Source organism: Carassius auratus, chromosome 3 (assembly GCF_003368295.1).
Source record: "Carassius auratus strain Wakin chromosome 3, ASM336829v1, whole genome shotgun sequence".
Taxonomy (NCBI): Eukaryota; Metazoa; Chordata; class Actinopteri; order Cypriniformes; family Cyprinidae; genus Carassius; species Carassius auratus.
Genome location: NC_039245.1, coordinates 6,141,796 through 6,164,734, shown reverse-complemented (window position 1 = coordinate 6,164,734; position 22,939 = coordinate 6,141,796). Strand labels below are relative to the sequence as shown.

General features: G+C 38.9%; 1 protein-coding gene across 4 annotated transcripts in view; it reads right to left on the bottom strand.

The window, feature by feature from the left end:
- The window catches only part of LOC113045038 (septin-9-like), a 77,697-nt gene that overhangs the window by 39,103 nt on the left and 15,655 nt on the right, over positions 1-22,939 (bottom strand). The window contains exons 1-2 of one of the 4 annotated variants that reach the window (XM_026205181.1): positions 21,768-21,919; positions 1,069-1,749 (exon numbers count right to left, since the gene is read on the bottom strand). In XM_026205181.1, the coding sequence (XP_026060966.1) occupies positions 1,069-1,749; positions 21,768-21,789 (703 nt within the window). In that variant the 5' untranslated portion in view covers positions 21,790-21,919. Of the gene's footprint in view, positions 1-1,068; positions 1,750-2,242; positions 2,428-12,715; positions 13,053-21,767; positions 21,920-22,939 lie in introns of those variants that run through there. The other 3 variants (XM_026205165.1, XM_026205173.1, XM_026205158.1) reach the window with 3 other exon arrangements.

The window sequence follows — 22,939 nt, the reverse complement described above, 5'->3', positions numbered from 1 at the left end:
CCAATACACAGTTTTTAGTCATGACTTTGGAATATGGTTTCGGAGCCAGTGTAAGAAATAATACTGTCCCACAAAAACAGGCCTTTTCAGTACAAGGCAAGAATAGCCATTGCTTGGGTTACATTCAACCTTAAAAAAAAGCAACACCAGATTTTTATCACATAAACAGCCTGACACCCCTGAGTGGACAGAGAGCAGATGGGGTTATATGGACAATTTTCATATTTTTATTACTGCCTAAAAGCAATCCTGGTAACTCAGTGTTGATCCAGTGCTAAAACAATGCATCAGATCTGCTGACCTCACTCAAGGATAAAGCTCCAACGTTCTGGTCTGTGAGGAGGTTCTGTTTTTCTCATTACCACATGCTGCATTCTGAGTGATCTGATCACTATTCAACCTGAAGGGTGCTTAGGAAGATGATGTTCTCATGGGTCCCTGCTTCTCAAAACAAAGCTTCAGCAAACCCCAATTTTAAAAGAAATGACCATGTATATATACAGTGGTGTTCAGAGGTCTTCATTAACAATAGAAAATATGGAATTTAAAATCTAACTTGAACCTGGAAATAGGGGTGTACTGTCCAGGCCTAAAAAGATAGCAATACAAAAACACACTTGGCAAAATGCGGTCTAAATGAATCATTACCAATAAATACCCCCCCCCCCCCCCCCCAAGAAAATACCACTAAATGGAAATAAAGAGAAGGTTTTATGATTTTGAAAACTGTCAAGAGGAAATTATAATGAAAAATTACTAACAAACTGCTACAATTATGCACTAATTTAAAGAGCAAAATAATGTGAACACATTTGTTGTTGATCTATAGAAAGTAATGCTGAATTTTTTTAACTCAAATTGTATGCCGATAACATAATTTGTAATTGAAAAAAATCTGTATTTAACAAAAAAAATGCAAAAGTCAGATTTATAACCCTTATGAATATTAAACAACAAATATTAAACTGCAAGCACATGTCACAGTGCAAATATCAGATCCAAATCATGTAGGCATCTATACTGTAGCAAGACAGAAATGTAGCAATGAAAAAAGCACATGTGACTTACTCTCTAGAGGTCTTACGGGGGGTTCATGTACTGATGGAGGGGTTTTGTATTCATTGAAGGTAGGAGTGATGCTGGCTGCTGAGATGAAGCTGTTCTCCGATTCTCTTGCAGGAGACGGTGTGTCTAGCTGTCTGTTAATGTGCATCTCCGCCCGTCTAGATGGAGCTGAGATCTCAAGAGGGCTGGGAGGCTCTGCTCGCCTCTGGGACACCTCAGGGATCCGGGACGAGGATATTGGTGGGTCAGCTCTCCTAGGGGGTGTTGGAGGTTCCTGGGGTCTGCTGTGGTTACCCTCAGCCCTTCTGTGAACAGGCCCATCGGTGGCTTTACTCTGGAGCGAGACCTCAGGTCTCTTTAAGCCAAAGCGGGCAATACCTGGACTGGGAGAGCTGTCCACCTGCTTGGAGGAGATGTCGATGGAGATCTCTGTCCTGCGTGACACAGTCTCTGGGACACGGCCCCCCAATAACTCCACGCGCCTCAGGCTGGATTTTGGAGAGCGCTGGTTGGAGGAGGAATCTGAAGTGTGCCTGGAAGAGGACTCGGAGTTGAGCGATCTCATGTCGTGGAAACGGCTGCTTGTAGAAGAGGTGGAGGAGCGCAGAGGATTGGTTGTTCTTCTGGAAATAGGGGATGGGTTTGTGGATGCATCCTCCTCCACTTCAAATGACCTCTTAAGGGCTGTAAATAAATATAAATAAAAACACAAGCATAAAAATCAGGGAACTTTCAAAGCTTTAAACAGACTAACTTCTAAAAACTACATAAAATAATTTATACTAAAACAAAAAAAAATATTAAGTTAAGTTAGAATGTGTGCTAACTAAATCTAAAACAAAATACATTTTAGAACAGAAAATGATTCCAAACGTACAGTAGGCCACCTAAACAAGAACAGGAGTTAAATGCCATTAATTAAACAAATGTATAGGCCTTTATACAAATAAAATAGGGCAGACTGATAGAATAAACAAAATATAAACGGAATTTGTTTCACTGAGAGCACATTAACTTTTTCTACCGGTTTGTTACTAACGTTCACATGGTCGCCCCATAACGTGTAAACACGCTAAAACTACAATTTATTTTGCGCTGGTGGGGAAATAAACATGAAGAGTAGGCTAGTTGTCTGTTCGAAATAATTGCACATTTTGGTTTTATATGTTTTAAATACCTGATCTCACGCGCTTCAAATGTTTCGTAAACATTGCTTGCAGCTTGAGAATCCACGCGCCTAAATGAACATCATCACCTGACTACAGCGCAATTGGTTTTAGCGTTGTGTCCGGTTCCTTCCTTTGAGTCGGATCTTTTCAATGAATCGGCTGAATTGGTTCACAAACAATTGTTTCATTAGTGAATCGGTCCGAGCAATGGTCCGAGCGGGAGCGAAAACCTCACAGGGTCAACCGGAACTGTCTTGTTTGACCCTGGCTGACTCGCAGTGATGGCGGATTAATTAAGTCGTGGCCTAATGGTTAGAGGGTTGGACTCCCAATCGAAGGGTTGTGGGTTCTAGTCTCGGGCCGGACGGAATTGTGGGTGGGGGTAGTGCATATACAGTTCTCTCTCCACCTTCAATACCACGACTTAGGTGCCCTTGAGCAAGGCATCGAACCCCCAACTGCTCCCCGGGCGCCGCAGCATAAATGGCTGCCCACTGCTCCGGGTGTGTGCTCACAGTGTGTGTGTGTGTGTTCACTGCTCTGTGTGTGTGCATTTCGGATGGGTTAAATGCAGAGCACAAATTCTGAGTATGGGTCACCATACTTGGCTGAATGTCACTTCACTTCACTTTTTAATTTACTGGCTCATGTCATGTTGAATCGAACTGACAGAGATTCGACTGAACCGAACCGAACCGATCCGATCCGATCCGATCCGATTTGACTGATGGAAGTAAGTTACTTTAAGGGAATTTTTATTATAATAACAGAAATATTACTAATGTAGATAGCGTAACATACATAAGAAACAGATTTGTTGTAAATAAATAGCATTTTATTTAATGTCAGATTCAAGATAAATGCACAAATTGTTATATAGAAAAAAAAATCACTGTGATCCAAGGGCGTAACTTTGGGTCTACCATTGGGGGGGTTACACTCGCGGCATATGAATAATTTTCTTGTGTAAAAGGTAACATGCTAATTTACACTACAGATTATTTAAAATATGATACTATCTTTCTTTCTGGCAAATGAAATTAATAAAGAAAACGAACAAAAGTATTCATTCTGAATATTTCATATTATTTTAATCTGAATTATGTTATGATATTAAGGGGGTTATATTAGTTGGATCTGATTTTTGGGGGGGTCATGACCCCCGTAACCCCCCTGCAAATTACGCGCATGCTGTGATCTAATGGTATGCTTGGTCGCTCAGGACATTTGTCCGTACTAATCCTCAGAAAATTTCTAGACACTTGAGTCATGCACAGACACAGCAGTCATATTACTGGCCAACAGCAGCGCTGTGCCTTTATGTTCCGAGCAGGTGGTTGCTATTTCATCGAGTTGTTCTGTACAACCAAGACCACTCTCTCACTTTTGTAGAAAGGCATGACACCTTAGCACTGCTATTTGTTAACAACATCACAACTTTTTTTTTTTTTTTTAAGCTGGTGTTGGCAAAATATTGGATGTGTGTAAATTAAGTATTTTCTTAGTGGCTTATTTTGGCACAAAGTTTTGAAGCTCGGTGACTATTTCATGACTGAAATAACCTTTTGTTGGCATCTCTATGAAACTACTCTGAAATCATATTTTAGCTAATTTTATTTCTGTTGAACCAGAAAATGCTGGATGGATGCAAAGGGATTTTTTTTAACTTGCTTTTTTGTCACACAAACTTCAAGGCATCCAATTCACAGCTGGATCTTAGTTCAGTGTGGGAGAGGAACAGTGTTTGTAGTTCTGTTGGCAGCCTTATTCATGAGAAATAAACGAAAGCTGCGATCAGATATGAAGCCAGCTGTGGGATAAAATATGAAAATTAAGAGTCTATCCCTGACACATATCGCTGAATATCTTTAAAACTTGTATCAAGATGGTTGCAACAGACAGCAAAATAATTGTTAGAGACAAGAAGATATTAATTCAAATGCAGTGCAACTAAAACAAAACAAAAAAAAAAAGAAATGTAGGTGTCCATTATATATCTCTTAGTTTTACGTCATGCTGTTCAGTGACTTGCTTATCATAACAGCACACATGGATCCATTTTCTTCCAACACACAGGAAAACTGACCTCCGTTCATCAGGAAAGGATGGAAGCCGATGGTCCTGTTTTACAGTACCTCCCTTGCATTTGGATAAGGAAAAGAGGCCTGCCAAGCATTTGTTTCATTTTTGAGTGGTTGAGCGATGTTTGTTTTTTTCCTTGCACTACTGGTGTTATGATTGGATGTGTGATACTGTAAATCCCGGCTCAGAACATACAGTTGTTTTGAACTGCTTTGTGTTTTTTCTCATGAGTCAGAGGAGAGAATGACCATTTTTCTCATGACTCATCTTCAGAGGGGGCTTTCTTTTAAGCTTCGCCCTGATGATGCCATTTCCTGTCATTTCAAAGTGTGGCTGGATTAAAATTGTTTCCTGCATGAATAACTGTGCATTATCCATTCTGTAATTATAACTGACAAATAATCAACAAAACTTTAGTAGCTGTCCACACACATGCACACAAACACAAAGTCCCTTGGGCAGGGTTATGGCTCAACGGAAAACGATTGTGAATGTGTGTTCAGCAGGAAGAGACATTGTCTGTCTTGTTCCTTTTAGTCATGGCAATAATATACTTGGCACTGTATACTATATAGAGGCATACAAATGACTCATATTAGTTTGATATACAACAGAATTAATCTCTCTCAGGATTTTTCCTCAAGCAACCTTTTCATTCACAGACAGGAAGTGAATGATTACAGGCAGATTTTATTGTGTAGTCTATTGCGCTGCATTTTTGGACTCTATAACGTACAGAATTAAAACCTTTCAGTGCAGTAGGGCCAAAACAAGCACATGATCTCAGTATGGTGCATGTACATTTCTAACAGGGTAAGCTGGCTTGACACATAATTACAATATTAGGATAACTAAGGCTATAGGCAGCTAAGGGTATTTTTCAGGGCCGGAGCCAAACTCTAGAGGACAGTGGCTCTCTAGGCCACGAGCTTGCCTACCTCTGATCTAAAAGATCTAGATCACAAAATACTGAAATCAAATAAATTTAAGAAAAGGCCATTCCTATGTAAGTGAACTACACTTTTTTTTACATTTTTCTGAAGATTTTCACATGCACTTTCTGGGCTTGTCTTATGCAAAACTTGTTGCCATGATGGTGCAAAGGTGGGTGGTTTCAAAGTGTTCTAAGTTGTACTTAGCATATTGCTTTGCAGTTGCTAATGTGTTTTAAGTAATATTTAGTATATTGCTATATAGTTTCCGTGTTTTTAAAGTAGCATTTAGTATATAAGTAGCATTTGCAATGCAGTTGCAATACACCCAAAGGTGCATCATAATTTGTGTACTTATCCACTATTCTGTGTTATTTTGTAGTATGAATAGTTTTCACCCTGAAAATTCCTAGAATAATTGCACTTCAAATATCCAGATGATACATTTATCAAAAAAATTAATAAAGAAACACACTCACACACTGAAGGGGATCTTGAAGGTTGCTATGAGATGATGGATGGCAAAATAATCTTAAAATCATACACTTGATGGTACAATACATATTCTATGTATAGTACATTATTTGGGAGACAACTTAACGTGTTCTAAGTGATGTTTAACGTTAAAGGGTTGGTTGATTGCAATTGAGAACTTTTTTAACATTAGTTAGTGTGTAATGTTGCTGTTTGAGCATAAACAATAACTGCAAAGTTACAAAGCTGAAAGTTCAACGGAGATGTCTTCTTTTTAAATGCTGGCAGTTTAATGCCTACAAAAACTGCTCGTAGGGACTACTATTTACACACATATGCATTACTGTTATTCTTGTCAAATGTAAATTTTGTTATAAATTGTCACTAAAAGTTCTCAAATTGATACGGCAATATTAAGTTTCCGGACAACGTGCAGAATTCATCAGCTAACCGATCTGAGCCTATTGCGTATTTCTGAGGAAGTGCTATCAAAGAAACAGGAGGTCAACTGGCCATTCAAATGACAATGGAGACAGTGACTTACAATAAAGTAAAATATATGAATATTATATATTATAAAAAAAACAAACATTTTTTTTAAATGAAGCCTGAAGACATGTTACACTGCATCCCATATACACATTATATCTAAGAAAAAAATCAGTCAACCACTCCTTTAAAAAAGTTCATTCTATATAGTATGAATATAGCCTGGGTGCCAGAGTATTACGAAGTCAGGCTAGTATGAATATGGGAAGTATGAATGAATTTGAATTTACTACATCCCCCATCTTAATATTGTCATGTGACCTACAGCGTCAGACTGCAATTTATAAATCCTCCCCTATGGCCTTACAGGATAGTGTTCATCAAATGCGTATATCATTTATATATATTGGTCTAAAAATGAACATAACTTTTTGAATGTAATCTCAGACAAGAGCAATCTGTCGTAATTATCACAGACACATCTGCCCAGCCAGAAGAATCAGAGGTGTTTGAGGTATGTACCGACAAAAACAACAGGATACAAACAGATGATGTGTGATTCTCCTGTAATGATATGTTTGGCCTTGCTGATCTGCGAGAATTTGGGAGCTGTGTGATGCAGCCTCAGGCTGTGGTAGGAAATGGGCCGCACAAAAACACATAAGAGCTCTCTCTCTCTCTTTCCCACAGTACACACAGCTGCAGCTTTGAGTAAACACGTACATACAAACTCACACAGATGTGTCTGCTCTCACACAAACCTGTGGTCATGCACACAACATATGAACATCTGTGGAAGCAAGAGCATGTGTTTGGTTGTACATATGCATGACTTCGCAGCAATTAGTTGTCCAGAACTAAACTACGGGTAGAGGTTTACACATCCAAGGCTTTGGTAACAGAGGCAATGCAGGTGAGAAATGGTCAGAAAGATCAGATTCGTCTAGATTCATCATGGCACAAATCAGTCATGTCCCACTCGCTTATGGTTTCTGTCTGCCTCTGGGAAACAGCTGATTAGTTTATGGGCGTTCTGTGAAAATTCATGGGGATTTGCTTATAATGCAATGCTCTGGGTACACTTTATTTTCACTTTTGTGTAATGTCAGGTTATGAGTAATAGTGCAAAACTGTGGTTACACAGCTACACTTGGTTCGTTTCCCAAAAGCATTGCTAGCTAACTATGGTCACAAGTTCCATTGAACTCCCTTGATTACAACAGACCATAGCATAGTGCAACCATAGTGAATCACACCCCAGGCTTGCAGTTGTATATTGGAATATGTATGATCAGTAGATGATCCGTAGCAGCAACAAATTAACTACCAGCTGGTCATACCATCTTAACCCGAATAGGAAAATCCTGACATTATTTTCTCACCCTTGTGTTGTTCTAATCCTGTTTGACTTACTTTCTTCTGTGAAACACAGAAAGGAGTTTGATAAATGTTTTTGTTTTACTGTCGATACAATGGAAGTAAATGGTCATCAGAACTGTTTGGTTATCACCATTTCTCAAAATGTTATTTAGGTTTCACAGAAAAAAAGGTAAATCAGATTTGGAATGACCCTTTTGAAAAAAACAGCATATGCTGGTTAGGTATGTTTTGAAGCTGGGATGTTGGTTTGAGCTGGTCCATTGCTGGTTTAAGATGGTCCTTAGCTGGTCATGTGCTGGTCTTAAGCTGATCAGACCAGTTTAGGACCAGCATAAACCAGCAAAGGACCATCTTAAACCAGCAAAGGACCAGCTTAAGCCAGCAATGGACCAGCTTAAACCAGCAAAGGACCAGCTTAAACCAGCAAAGGACCAGCTTAAGCCAGCAATGGACCAGCATAAACCAGCAAAGGACCAGCTTAAACCAGCAATGGACCAGTTTAAACCAGCAAAGGACCATCTTAAGCCAGCAATGGACCAGCATAAACCAGCAAAGGACCATCTTAAACCAGCAAAGGACCAGCTTAAGCCAGCAATGGACCAGCTTAAACCAGCAAAGGACCAGCTTAAGCCAGCAATGGACCAGCTTAAACCAGCAAAGGACCATCTTAAGCCAGCAATGGACCAGCATAAACCAACAAAGGACCAGCTTAAACCAGCAAAGGACCATCTTAATTCAGCAATGGACCAGCATAAACCAGCAAAGGACCATCTTAAACCAGAAAAGGACCATCTTAAACCAGAAAAGGACCAGCTTAAACCAGAAAAGGACCATCTTAAACCAGAAAAGGACCAGCTTAAACCAGCAATGGACCAGCTTAAACCAGCAAAGGACCAGTTTAAACCAGCAATGGACCAGCATAAACCAACAAAGGACCAGTTTAAACCAGCAAAGCACAAGCATAATCCAGCAAAGGATCATCTTAAACCAGTTTAAACCAGCATCCCAGCTTCAAAACATACTGTACATAACTAGCATATTCTTTCTTTTCAAACAGGGGAGGGAGTAAATTATGACAAAATGTTATTTTTTGGGTGATTTTTTTCCTGAAAGACAGCAAAGCTTTTTTATAAAATGGTGGCTGCACCAGCTAATGGCGAGTTTCGACCAGCTAAAGCCAGCTACCAACTAAAACTGGACTTTCTGACTGGATTATCAACTAGTCTACAAATTGACTAGTTAATTTAACCCTAACATAGTAGGTGCTGGTAAGTGTGATTAAAGATGTCTTATCGAGACCATTTCTAAGAAGGACAAAAGTAATCACAAGACGGGGAAATGGTATGAAAATGCATTTGACACAACTGTCATCAGTAACCTCTCTTTCTCAATCACCTCCCTTATCTCTATTTTTATGAACTCTTTCTGTCTCTATTTTAACTCCCCTATCAGACTGACTGTCACCCCTCCCATGCACACCCACACATCTACTCAAAATGATTGTGCAATTTTTTGAGACAGTGAGTGCATCATAACTAGTCTTAACCAGTTCTGTGAAATACATATTGATGATAAAGTGGGTTAAGCCAATGCTCATAACAATCACCCAGTCACATGCAATACAGTTTAGCAAGTTTTAGGACATTCATAACGTTTTGTAAATGAGAAATTTTAATATCCTTTCTTTTACATATAAACTACAGCCATATGTGTGTTTCCACCGCCATTGCCAGGAACAATTTACCGGGAAGATTAGGCAAATAGTCTGGTGACGTAGATCGGCCAGCGTTTCTCAATACAAAGTACGCAAATTTCGGACTTGCATCCTCGTTAGTTCAGAAATGTTTCAGAGTAGTGTGCTAAAGTGTTATTAATTCAGCACAGCTGCTGAGGTTGTTACCTCACAAATAAATCTACTAACCATTCATTTTACAAAGGCTTGTTAAGGATTCATACGAGTTAACTTCAATATTTTTATTATTCAATATCTTTGAAATAATCTGTACTGTACAAAGCACTATAGAAATAAAGGTGACGTAATTTGACTTGATCAGAAACGTGCTGTAAAGATTAAAGAACAATTTATGTCCTACTTATTGTTTTTAGATAGTCTTCGATAGTTTGTAGTTTACAGTAACATGTATGAATAATTCCGTTGCGTTCTGGGAAACAGTATCATATGCAGTGTCTTCAGATGCATACATCAAATTTCAGCAAATGTAGCAGGTAATCCAGCATTCCATGCATACAGAACATTCTCTTACTATTCATGGTTTACACGCAGCATACTGCAATATAGTAGGAGTTGTATAGTAGTATGCCATTCCGAACACAGCTTCTGTACTGATTTCAGTGTACTTGAGCAAATTTAGCAGATTCTGGTAAATATAGTAGGTCATCCGGGCATTTGATGCATACAGACAATTGGCACACAATGCATAGCATACATACTGAATACTTCAGAAATAGTAAGAGTAGTATGATAGTATGGCATTTCGAACACAGCATACCTCACCAACAGGGACTTTCTGATGGCATTTTTTTTTACCCGGAACTTTATTTAGATCACACAATGAGTAACAGCCCAAAATCCCTAGTTCCTGGGTAGTTCCAGAGGTGGAAACGTGGCTATAGACTTCACAGTCATGTGACTGCTCACCATAACACATGCACATAGCACACATTTCCCTGAAATACATATTAGTAGAATGTTCGCACCTCAAAAGTGTAGTAATGAATTGTGCAGAGGCCAGCATTGATAGGGAAATCATTTATTGCTCCGTTGCAAACCACAAGCCTTCTCTCAAAATGTAAAATCTGCATTATGCTGTAAGTGATGTGGTGTCATTAGCAGGACAGTTCCAGCATCTCATTGGTTTTCTTTGAGAGACACTAACCTGATAAGAAAACTAGCATTGCCAGCGTAGCATATGTTGTGCACTGATTTCCTACTTTTTAGTCAGTTACAGTAGCTTTATCAAAAAGAACATGTTTGAAATAATGCTAGTTCTTTAGACCTGCTAGGAAATTCAAACTGGTCTGAACTGTTTTTTTTTTTAATCCATTAAAATATTACCATATCTTCATGTGAAAGTTACCCTAGAATTTGCTTGTTTATTTAGTCATTAACAAAGGCTAATGGACTTTGTGAACATACAGCAGTGACATGCTTTTCCAACCCTGAGGTAACATTGCACAGAACCACACTATAAAGTGCATACTTCTCTTTATAGTGTGGTCAGTCCAGCCTTTAAGTTCTGCAAATAGCCATGCTTGATGATGGCAATATGGACAACATTTAGCTTTACATGCAACAACTTGAAAGTGATTTGGTCGCAGTATAATGAGGGTGCTTTTCCTGTCCTGATGTCTGATTTGTTAGCGATGCAATGAGTCCCAGTCTGAAATAGTTGTCATGTGTTCATGAAATGACCAAAAGGTGCAAATTTAGGTCATCCAGACCAGAGCACCAGCAGAGTGCTCACCCATTAGTCTGAAAACAAATACATAAACATACTGTATGTGCTTCTGTCAGTCTTGATCATCTAAGCACTCTCACTCCAGTGTTTACTTACGAATGACTCTGAATGTGTCTGTATTGGTTTAGTCTCAGTCTGTGACTGCTAAGTTGCATACTACTCACAAAAAAAAAAAAATAGCTTTGGCAAGCTTCAGCCGGATTAACTGACTTAGTAGCAAGTGCACTAAATGTCTGCAAGCAGATATTATATTATATTAATAGATATTATATAAAGATATAATATAGATATTATATTATATTAAAATCAAACTTTCATTTCTCTTACTGTTCTAAATTGTATTTAATTGTTTATGCTCCTATTCATTATTTTTTACATTTAGATGACCTTTGCACTTACTGAACTTAATTTTTTAAAACAATAATAATTTAACACTGTTGTTGAATGTAGTCTGTAGCAAATCTCTAAATGAATATATATATTTTAAAACTTTACATTATAATGTTATGATGCCTAAATTCACCTGCTCTAATTTTAGTTTATATAGATAAATAATATTGAATTTTAACATCAGCCATTTATTGTTATTGCCCATAATATGAATTATTCTCTTATTAGTGTTGCCCAGAATTTTCGCCTAAGTAAACAGTCCTTAACTACAATATGCTGCAAAAATGCTCCACTCAGGTCTGTAAAGACATTTTTAAATTGAGATGAAACTCCACGTCTGGCGAACCTGCCATTTTTGGCACCCGCCGGATTCTGCGCTTCGTGTGGAATTTCCTCCTTCATTTGTCTGTAAGTTTTAGCTCCAAGCCAATGCAAACTGTCTGCCTCTTTTTCTGCCTGTCCCTCTCTCACCCATTCAGGTGTCTCTTTCTGTCTGAGACAAAGCGTTTATCCATGAAGTTGCAGCCAGGTGCACAGCTAAACCTCTCGTCTCGGTGATCCAGCTTACATATGAAGACCACCCTGCCCTGACCCACATGCCGTTCCTTGTCCTCTAACATCATGATATTTGGCACAAAGCGCATTCCGAGAAGTGATGACTCTTAAAAAGCCAGACAAGTGGGTATGCTCTTGTATATGAGAGGCGTGTGCGTTTGTCAGGGTCTCTCACAGCTGGATGAGAGGTGTTGAGTGAGGAAAACAGAGAGGAAAGGGGGAAGGGGGGGATGACAGAGCAAATCAATGCCAGGAGCACACCGATGATGAAGTGAAAGAGCAGGAGGAATGGACGGCAGCCAGGTGTGATCCTCATAGCTGCGGTCAGTGTGCTGATGGTTAAAGTTGCCTTTGTTTTAGCACAGTGAGGACATTTCCTGTCATGCATGACTGTTTGTGTGTACAGCCTACAGAATAGAGTGAATAGCACGTACTGTGTACGATAAATACACACACAGATCACTAGACAGCCACATGACCTGTGTGACACAACCACAGCACACTCGGCTATAGAAACAGACTCCAGGGAAGACACACACACACACATACAAATACAAAGATATTGACAATAACTCAGCTTCATGTTGACTTTTTGCATTTAAGTTATAGAACCAGTTATGATTAATGTTTTGTACATTAAAATGCAACTTTTTCTTTGAAAAAATCTGAGAGAATCATTTAAAGAGAAATGAAAACAAACCTTCAAAGTCCTTCATAATTCCCTCCAAATGCGCATTGACATTGGAATCAGACATTCTGAAGCTGACTCTGCGGGATCAAAGCAACCCTTCCCAGCAAGGCGAAACTCTCACAGACTCTGTGCTCTCCAACTCCCAAACAAATCCCAAATTAGGAGGTAACAGGGGGAGGAAAAAAGAGAATACGGTCGGAACGGTCCCCTGATCCAAGCCCACAACTTTCTTAAAGGACCAACTGAGTTTTCCCACTTCCTCCAGCTCTCTGAATGCAGCAGACCTCAGAATGAGAAACTGATGACAACCCCCCACCCCCACTCGCTCTCTTTTACTCTCTCACTCCTTCCCTCTCTCCTCCCTCTCTCACTCTGACCGAGTCACTTGGCTTCTAATGAGAGTTATTTGAGTCAATGCTTAAATTTGACTTTCTAACACACCCCTCGACGTGCTGAAACAAGGCTCTTTTGCAATTGAAGAAGAGATTACATGATTATTTCTAGATTAAGCTCATTCAGATTGTGTGACCAAGTTCAGTGCGTGCCATAAGTGAAGGGCAGCACAGCGGCGGTACATATTTCATCACAATCCCCGAGGAAAGCACGTCTGCGCTTGTGGCTTCCCCAGTAGTTTTCTGTATTCGAGCCTGGGGCCACCAGCACTCCTCGTTGCAGAGGGGAGGACGGGCTGAGGCCACGGGGTGTCATAAATCACTGACCTCATCTCCAGCTCGGACTCCATCAGAGCTGTGTTTCTGCCCACACTGTCTGCTAAACACGTTTTCATTTCATTCAGACATTATCAACTCTGGCTACAGTTGAAGAGCTGGTTTTGTTTGCAGATTTGATCTGCTAACTGTAGATATGGTGCTGCATGACTGGTTTGTTGGGTTTTTTGACGGAAATCTCTCTCTGTTTGTTGTACACTATGACTGATGGGAAATGCTGTTACGAGGGTTACGTGTTGCACTGAGGACTGAAGAGTCATGGGCCAGAGCCTACAAAAACAAGAAAGTCAAGCTGTATGTGACTAATCATACAGCAGATTTCACAGCTCTTCAGGCATGTCTAATGCAAACACAAGGCCTTCTGTATACAGACTTGGAAACACACATACACACACACCACACAAATCCGGGAAGGGAGGAGATGAAGAGAGGCTGTTAGGAAGGAATAGGAATGATCTTAATAGTTTCAGAGGTGACATAGGATTAACCTTGTCAGACTGACTCATGAATATTAATTTGAGGAAGTATTGCACACCCAGAAGTCCTGACTAATTTGCTTATTATTCAGAAAGATTATTTAGAAGGGATCATAATTCATTCATTCATTCAAATTTCTTATTTCTTAAAAGTTTCATATAACAGTAAGATTTTTTTACTCAATGTTGGGCTGCACTTAACTGAAATTAAATCGCAAAGGCAATAAATCATGATTAGGCAGGAGCTGTGATTGTCATGCATATCGAAGCACGGTTCTGTGATCAGTAGTAAATCTCCATCCAAAGGGCAGAGGGCGCTCTCGCACTGAAACTCCAAATATGCCCCGAAGAAGAAACCCAGGAAATCCTATGTGGTATGTACTGAAACTGTATATATTTGCTTAGCGGTTTTGGAAAATGACTAAGTTCCACTTTATGTCGTTTTTTTTTTTTTTTTTTAAGCTGTACATGTGGAAAGTGCAGTTTGATGACAACATCGCATGTTGTTTACTTGATGTGCTTACACGCGGATAGCTAAGTTAACAACACAGAGATATTTGAAGCAGTTTTACTCACCGCCTGCGGTTCCAACACACGATCATGACCCTTTTTCGTCGGGACTGCATTATCCTTAAGAAATAAACGATGTGCAAATCCGGCTTCAAACTGGGTCTTGTTTGTAAAACAAGCATCTTCGAAATGCAGGGAACAAACAAAAACGCTTGCACAACTCCGTTGATGCTCTGTAAAAATAAACTCCATCCACTGGTCCCTTAATGCTGTTTCTCTTTTGGTAATCTGTGCAGGGTTGTCTTGCCCTGGCAACCAAAAACACTCCTCTTTTGTGACTTTTCGCAACGCTCTCGCTCTGATCAGTGAGTCTGTGCTCAGCCTCTCTCTGCTCTGCTATACGGGAGCGCACGCTCTTCCGGCAGAAGTGCCTTAGGACCCATATAAGGAAATTCCACTCCATCTAACGTCACACAGAGCCATACTCGAAAAAAACTTTCCGAAACTTGTGACAAACCGGAAGAGGTTTTTTTGGAACAAAAATACTCCTTCAAACGTACAACTTAATTTTTGAAACTTTGTCCATGTTTAGCATGGGAATCCAACTCATTAACAGTTTAAAAAACTCAGTATGCATGAAATAGCATTTCACCCCCCCTTTAAGCACCCCTGAGTGAGAGAGGCATAGAGTCAAGGGAGATAATTCATCAGAATACTTACCAAAATTTGCTCCTGTTCACTCTCGCCTTCTCAGGAAGATTCGGTGGGTGATTAAGATTTTTAACACAAATGACAATAAAGAGTTGAAGCCCGAACGTTTTTGTCCTCTGCGTGCAATGACGTACTACACAGGCATTAGTAATCAAACACATAGAGTATCTCAACCGACCAAATTAATAGAGCACAATTCGCCAACTCCAGTGGTTCCCAAGGCTGAGGGTTAGACCCTGTCCCAAATGGAACACTTCAAGTGCACTTTCGGTCTTGCAGACTTACAATGGCTGCCATGTGCACGTGTCCGTTAAGTCCAATAGACCGTAGTGTGTCCCATTAGTAATTTTAGCATTGAAAAGGGTCACCCCCTTTCTGCTATGCACTCTTGATCCACACTTCTGCCGAGCCTGCACCATAGACAGTAAAATAAATGGACACAGGGACCCCACTGGATTTAATGGAGACAAGTGACGTCAATTAGAAGCATGCACTTCCTGGGGGTCGAGCGTACTGTGCAGACTCAAACTGAGCTTGATTGACATAGATGTCACGTGAGCAACCTTTCTGACAATTGAAAAGATGCCAAGAGAAATCTGAATCACCCACTGAATCTTGCAGGCGTTGTTGAACAAATTTGTCCCGTTGCTATTATGGACTCTTTATGGGCTTCTCCCTTGACTTCATGGCTCCATGTCCCCCCGACTGCCTCATAGACAGTAAAAGATTGCCTGCAGACTCAGAGGAAGACCGCGAGGGTTTAGGGTGCGATTTGGGACAGGGACATGGTGTACACTCAGCAGATTATTTTGCAAAAGAGACCTCTGCAGAGTGATAAAGACTACACTGCACAATCCTGCTTTTTATGTGGCCACTTGCCTGATAACCAAATAATTAAATGCAAAATTTGTATTTAACGTATTTTTAATGACCTCAACATAACTCGCATTACCCGCTTGAGAGCTCAGTTATGTTTTAGCAGTTGTGGTTGTATCAATATCAGACCACTAGATGACACGACTGAAGAATCAGACTTATATTGCTGGGAGCATGTAGAAATATAAATTAACAATGCATGGTTCTGCTCTAAGCATGAACGTTACAAGTTTGTGACAGGACTTCCAGTGCCAAGTAAACGTAAAGCAGATTATGAATATACTTAAGATTCACAAAACCCAAAACAACATGTTTACACCAGACGGGAGTGACGCAACGTGACTAAACTAAATAAACCCAGAGTTGTTCTTCTGTGGATGCGACGCAAGAAATCCATGACAATAGATCTTCAAATAGATCATTTAAATTCACAATATTTCACATATTTTAATAAATGTAGACTTGGTGAGCATAAGAGACTTTTCAAAAAAAGGGGGGGGGGAAGAGGAGGTGAGGGGGCATTGAAAATATTTTTCTATACAAAAGGGGGGCCCGGCAGAAAAAGTCTGGGACCCACTGGCCAACTCAAATGAATTTGAATTTTAGCTCCTATTGCCCACCCCTAATTCAACATGAGTAATAAACAAAGGACTTCGACAATATATGGCTTATCTGAGTTTGTCTTATTTTAATAAAGTATATAAAAATGCAATGCTATAGCCTTTTTCACTGCTTATAATACTATGAAATATGTATTCTGTGTTATAAATCACATCATCTTGATTAAATCGTCTGTGATTATGAATGCGATTTTGCGTAGCTTGTCAGTGAACTATGGCTCTGTGTAATAGATGTTCCTCCATCTGAAAGCATGTGATTCAATACTAATCACAGAACCGGCTTTACTGAGTAGATGTGCATGACAATCACATTCGATTAATCGTGCAGCCCTAAAATAAATACTTTTATTCAGCAAAGATGCATTAAATTGATCAAAAGCGGCAGTAAAGACATTCATAAACCATTTATTTTTCAAATAACTGCTGTTCTTTTTGACTTTCTGTTCTTATTTACAATATTTTTACTGTATTTCTGATCAAATAAATGCAGTCTTGATAAGTAGGCTATAAACATTTTTTTTTAAATCTTGTCAAAACTAAATTTTTTAAATAGTGTAGATCAGCTATTGTTTATTATAGATTGTGCAGCATATAGCTAACTACTTTTTCAAAACGCTGGCTATGTAATTTAACTGTCATCTGTGACATACATAATTCTGGACAACATTCAAAAGCAAAAAAATCTCTGAAATTGATCATTCATGAAAATTTAAAAGAGCAGCATAACCAGTAGATGTCGCTGTAACACACCAACCCTTGCATGTAAAAACTGATATGGAATAATTAACACTGGCATAATTCCTTCTTCAGAAGGTGAGATCTCACATGCTATGTTATGAAGAGTTGTACCAGGCTGAGAGAGGCTCATCTCACACTGACATACCGCAGAGATAGAGAGAAGGATCCCTGATCATGGAAAATATTTGAGTATTAGATTCCGTTTAGGTGGGACCTGTAAGTGGCATGTGATCTATGTTACATATGTGTTGCTTATTCTCCAGATGAGTATAAATAGTCTCTGTAGAACTGTGAATTTATTAGCTAAGCATAGTGTCCTTCTCCTCCTCCCTGAGCCTCTGCATGTTTGCACACTGCCTCAGATCAACAGTCAGGCTATCTGTTCTGGTGTCTCCCTGAACCCCATTACACTCTCCAGCAGCAGAACATCTGGAGAAGGTCCCTAACACCAAAGGAGTCCACTGAGATTTACTCTTTCATTTTGTTTCTTTGCCTCGGAGGTGAGAAATGTCAAAGAGCAGTAGAATGTGTGAAAGGACCTGCAACCTTTGTTCTCGAAAGGCACATAATAAATCTGACCTGAAGCATCATTCAGACGTGCCAAGAGGATAGATTTTTAGGGATGCAAAGTGAATTTTGAATGCAACTTAATAAATCTATAAAGTTGCATTCAAAATCCACTGTTATTTACATGTAATATTTACATAATTTTTTATTTATATATTTAGCTCTCTCACACACGCACATGCTTTGTATGCTACAAAGTGGCCAAGTATTTAACAGTATCAAAGCTTTCCAAATGCTTGGGCACTATTGACACTGTTTGCATGTAAACAGGAAGGCAGTCATGCACACAAGGGATCCTGTAAAAGGTTCTCGTTACTTCATTTTACAAGTTTTGTGTTTCTCTTCCTGTTTTGGTCTTGTGTGAAGGATTTTTATATAGTACATTTTATATATACACGCGAGGCTCTGCTGAAAGTGTCTGCTCTCTTGGCTGTTGACAGAAAAGCAAGATTGTTGGTCACCCTTGGTATATTTATAATTTCATCAGAGAATAAATAATAGGATTAAATAATATTATGTATCGATGTAGTAATATATCTTTAGAGTATGAGCATATTCTATACATGTTATTCAAATGCAGGGCCAGCACCTGTCTGTACTGAGAGAGAGAGAGAGTTGTTTATCACAAAGGTGTGGTAACCCTAAAAAACCAAACAAATTAATTTGGTCAACAGGAAATGATGTCGTAATGCTTTAAGTGGAAATTTATTTTTTTAAGGTTAATTTTTTCTTTGTGCACTGTGACATTTAGATCTTTTAATGGTCCTTTTAATTTGATGAAAGTCAGAGTTAGTTTGAAAATAAGAGATGTTTTTGCATTTGCTTACATGTCCAAAATAGAACTGAAACATAAAAAAGGAAAAGGAAAAACTGGCTTTGCAAGCTTTGCTGCCAGTGTTAAAACACTATGAAATAATGCCACTTTTAAAAAATGTCTCTTTAATCATGTCTCTTTGAGAACAAAGATGTAATTTTGTTTCTTTTAGTGTTATTTTATATATTTTACACTGTTTATTGTGCACAGGTGGATTTTTGTTAGGGTGGTTCTTTCTGATTAATTGATTTAAAAATATAATTCACTGATACATTTAAGTCATCACGGAGCAGTGCTTTAGTAGTCCTGCAAAAACTTGAAAAATGTTTGAAAAAGGGGAGAGAGAATTCACAAGAAAAAAAAACAGTGTTGACCAACTAAGAGGCACATGTTCACGGAGTCAAAATGCAGCAGGAGTTACAGTTTCTAGACAAGACTAGACCTGACACCATCCCTCGAATAGATCAATCCCATCGTCATATTTCATTGTTTGACATATGAATGGCTGTGAACCCTGTCATTCTTTATGGTGTTCAATGCTTTTGTTTATTCTCACTCCTATTTCTATCATGTCTTTTAAAGGAAAGGAAGCCACAAAGATCAACTGTGACTGCAGACTGTTGTTTTCTGTTCAGTGATGCACAATAACTCAAAATGTTGTAAAAGACTGCTATTGCATTTTGAGGAAGTGACTCAAGTGTATTCATGTATTCAAGGAATCATTTGCTGTTACCTAATGCATCATGCAAATTCGGTTAGCTGTAAATAGTCCTGAATATAATCAGTGTAGAAGTGTTTTTTTTTTTTTTTTATTCAACACAAATTAAAAATATACATGGGCATGGGCATGGGTTGTGAAAATTTCATGCAACATAAGACTAGTTTAACCTATTAAACACACTGCACTTTTATCCCTAACAACTTTGTTAAATTAAAAAGCATCTTCCCAGACTAAGGTTCATTATTACATTATTTCTCATGTTCACTACTTCTTACCCCCCCCCCCATCCATCTACTCAGCACTTATTCTAAATGAATTTGCTCATTCAGCTCTGCTCTTCATTAGCAAAACAAAAAGTGCAGTAGTATTGCCATCACTGTACAATGGTGCAGCCACTTTTTGTAAAGACTATTCTTTGTCCAGCCTGAACTCATTAGCAGATATTAATGCATAATGTTTACACTTACTTTTTGTATCTTATAGACTAAAATGTACAATATGGACTTATTGACATCATATATATATATATATATATATATATATATATATATATATATATATATATATATATATATATATATATATATATATATATATATACTGTTTTTAGAAATGTAAAAACACCACAAATCCCTGATATATAAATGTACTTTTATATTTTACTATTTTATAGATATGCTTTAGTCCTACTCCTAAAGCTGACAATAAAAAAAATATATACATTGGATATTATCCCCCCCTCCCTTAATATAATACATTTTTGTTGTTTTGCAGACTGAAATGAAGACGGACACAGTTTGTTTTATGCAGCTGTATTACTCAGTGCAACTTACAACATCCAAGTACAAGATATAACACCAAAAAAAAAAAAAACTCAGAATCACTGATTTGGAAAAGGATCACTCCCCCTCCTAAAAATAACTTGCAAACTCAATCAGATGTAGCAAAATTTGCTTATTTTAAAGGGTGGCGATTCTTTTCTATACCTAGTGTATATATAATATACAGAAACATGTATATTCACAATCATTTTAATCACAATATTATATAGATTTACATCTGGTTTCTGAATACTGTCAAACAAACAAAAATAAAAAGCCAGACAAGATCATCTGAAATGAATCATTTCTGATTCAGTTATAACAATTCATTTGAGTGCTTTATAGTTTAGTCTCGTCAGCAAGTCACTCAGTTCCTTTCCAAAACCTTCACCCTCTCTGTTCCTCAGATGATCTGCCGAACAACTTTCAAAAAGCAGCTGAAGACACACCTCTTCTACAAGCACTTATCCACTCCACAACCTTAAACGAAGGCACTTAAACACACACACAAAATTATCATCTTTGCGTTTCACTTCTGTTCTAGTGTTTTTCCTTGGCTGGCTTTTTAATAAACCTGGCATCATGCACTATGAATATTGTTGGCTCTGTGGTGGCCTAGCTCCTGTATTGTACAGTAAGTCACTGTTTATAAAAGTGTCTGCTGAAATGCATAAATGAAGTTTAATTTTGATGCATTTCATAAATTTTTTATGTACATTTAATGTACATTGATGTACAGTGATGTCTCTTCAGTCATACAATATATGTAGACTAGAACCACATTTAATGTTGAAATACCTACGATTACTAAGAAGATAATGCAGATTTGTTGCTTTCCTCTTTTCCGGTTCCTGCAAAATCCATTATAGACCCACCTGGACTGATAGTGGCTAACTACACAGAAGTGATCTGGGAACTTGGGCACCAGGTGTGTCAACTCTGATAAAGTATAAAAGCTCATAATATACCTAACTTTTTTCTTTTCTTTTTTTGGTGTACAGCTGAAGCACATCACCATTATTTTCAGAGTCCCTGACACATTTACATAAAGCCTGTGTGCTGACACACCACAGCACTGAAACAGAGCATTTCATCCACACACACAGCTCTATTTATTAGCTGTTGTCACAGCCCGAAAAGCGGGTTCCCTCTTCCAGTCAAAGCCTATGGAAAAACCAGCCCTGTCAATGGAAAATCTTATAAACGCACGCTGCTCTGCAGCACCAGCGCCACCAGGGACAAAAGTAGTACAGTCTAAATGCTTTGTCTGGTGGAAAGGCCATGAAAGAAGCTTTTCAATTTTCAATTTAAACCACAAAACATGTAAAAAGGTACGTTCAAGTCTCCATAAGTCACAGATCCCAGCTAAATCAAAAAACACTGCCATCGAAATCTTACAGAGCAAATGAAAAGAGCAGAAAACTAGTATGGGATAATCTCTTTGAGAATCGTCCCGTTGGTGGAGCACCGGTCTCTTACCTGCTATTTTGTCCCCCTCCATGGCTAAGCACACACCCTCTTCTGCCACATGTAGCCTTGTCTTTCCTCCAACCTTTTTTTGTTGGACTTCCTCTTTCTCTCCCAGCGCAGTTTCTCCTCCTTGTTTGCTTTCCCTCGCTTTCCTTTGGCTTTTCCCTCCCTCCCTCTCTCTCTCTCTCTCTCTCTCTCTCCTCCTCCTCTCTCTTTAACGCAACCCTAATCCTCTTGAAGTAATATCTTCCATGTGCTGTAATAATGAGCGGATGCAGGATTACGGTAAGCCCATGTGCCGATCATATGGAGCGTTCTTTGCTCTTTTGCGCTTTTATTGTCCTCTTTTTTTTTGTGTCTGTCAGTTTCGAAGTCTCTCTCTCTCTCCGTTCTCTGACACTGAGGCAGCATTGTGTGTGAGAAGGAAATTCAAGGCCATGTGATATGAGCGTTTCTTCCCAAAATATCTCCTCTCGGCAGCTTGAGGAATCCTGGACTGCCCTCTGATTTTCTTCAGGGCTCTGGTGAGTCATGAGAGTAAGGGCAGAGGAGACTTTTCGTGACAGACACCACACCCCCGTGATCGAAAACAAACATCTGAACACTGCCTCAGACTGTAGACAAACATTTTCAAACGCTGCCTGCCGCTCCTAATTTCAAGTACGGCCAAGACACACAACGCAGATTCCTTCGTTTTATTCTGTGTTGCTCAATGAGAGCAAATGCAGACCTTTCAGGATGGTCTTTGTTCATGAAGTGGGACTGACCTTTGACCTTTTCTTTCTTGGGGGTTGCAGGGTTGTCTGGCAAGCAGACAGCTGGGAGACAAGCCTAAATACTTGTGAAGTACACCGGCCCTGATCAGGCAATTCAGACTCAGAAATGCATAGCACAAATATAGATATTGCACTCTAATTAAATGACATATCAATAATATTCATATTGGTGTATATAAAACAAAGCAGATTCAAAAGTTGATCACCAAATGCAAATATATTGAGCTTGTGCTAGTAGTGATTTGTAAAGCATTCTCTCCTCAGGTTTTTTAACACAGGAACAATACTGCCTCTATGAGAGAGTTCATAGATCTACACCCACTGCCAGACTCACACACGGCCTTAAATTCCCAAACACGGGACATTTCAAAGACCTCAAAGGTAGGTTGTGTCACAGTCTTAATG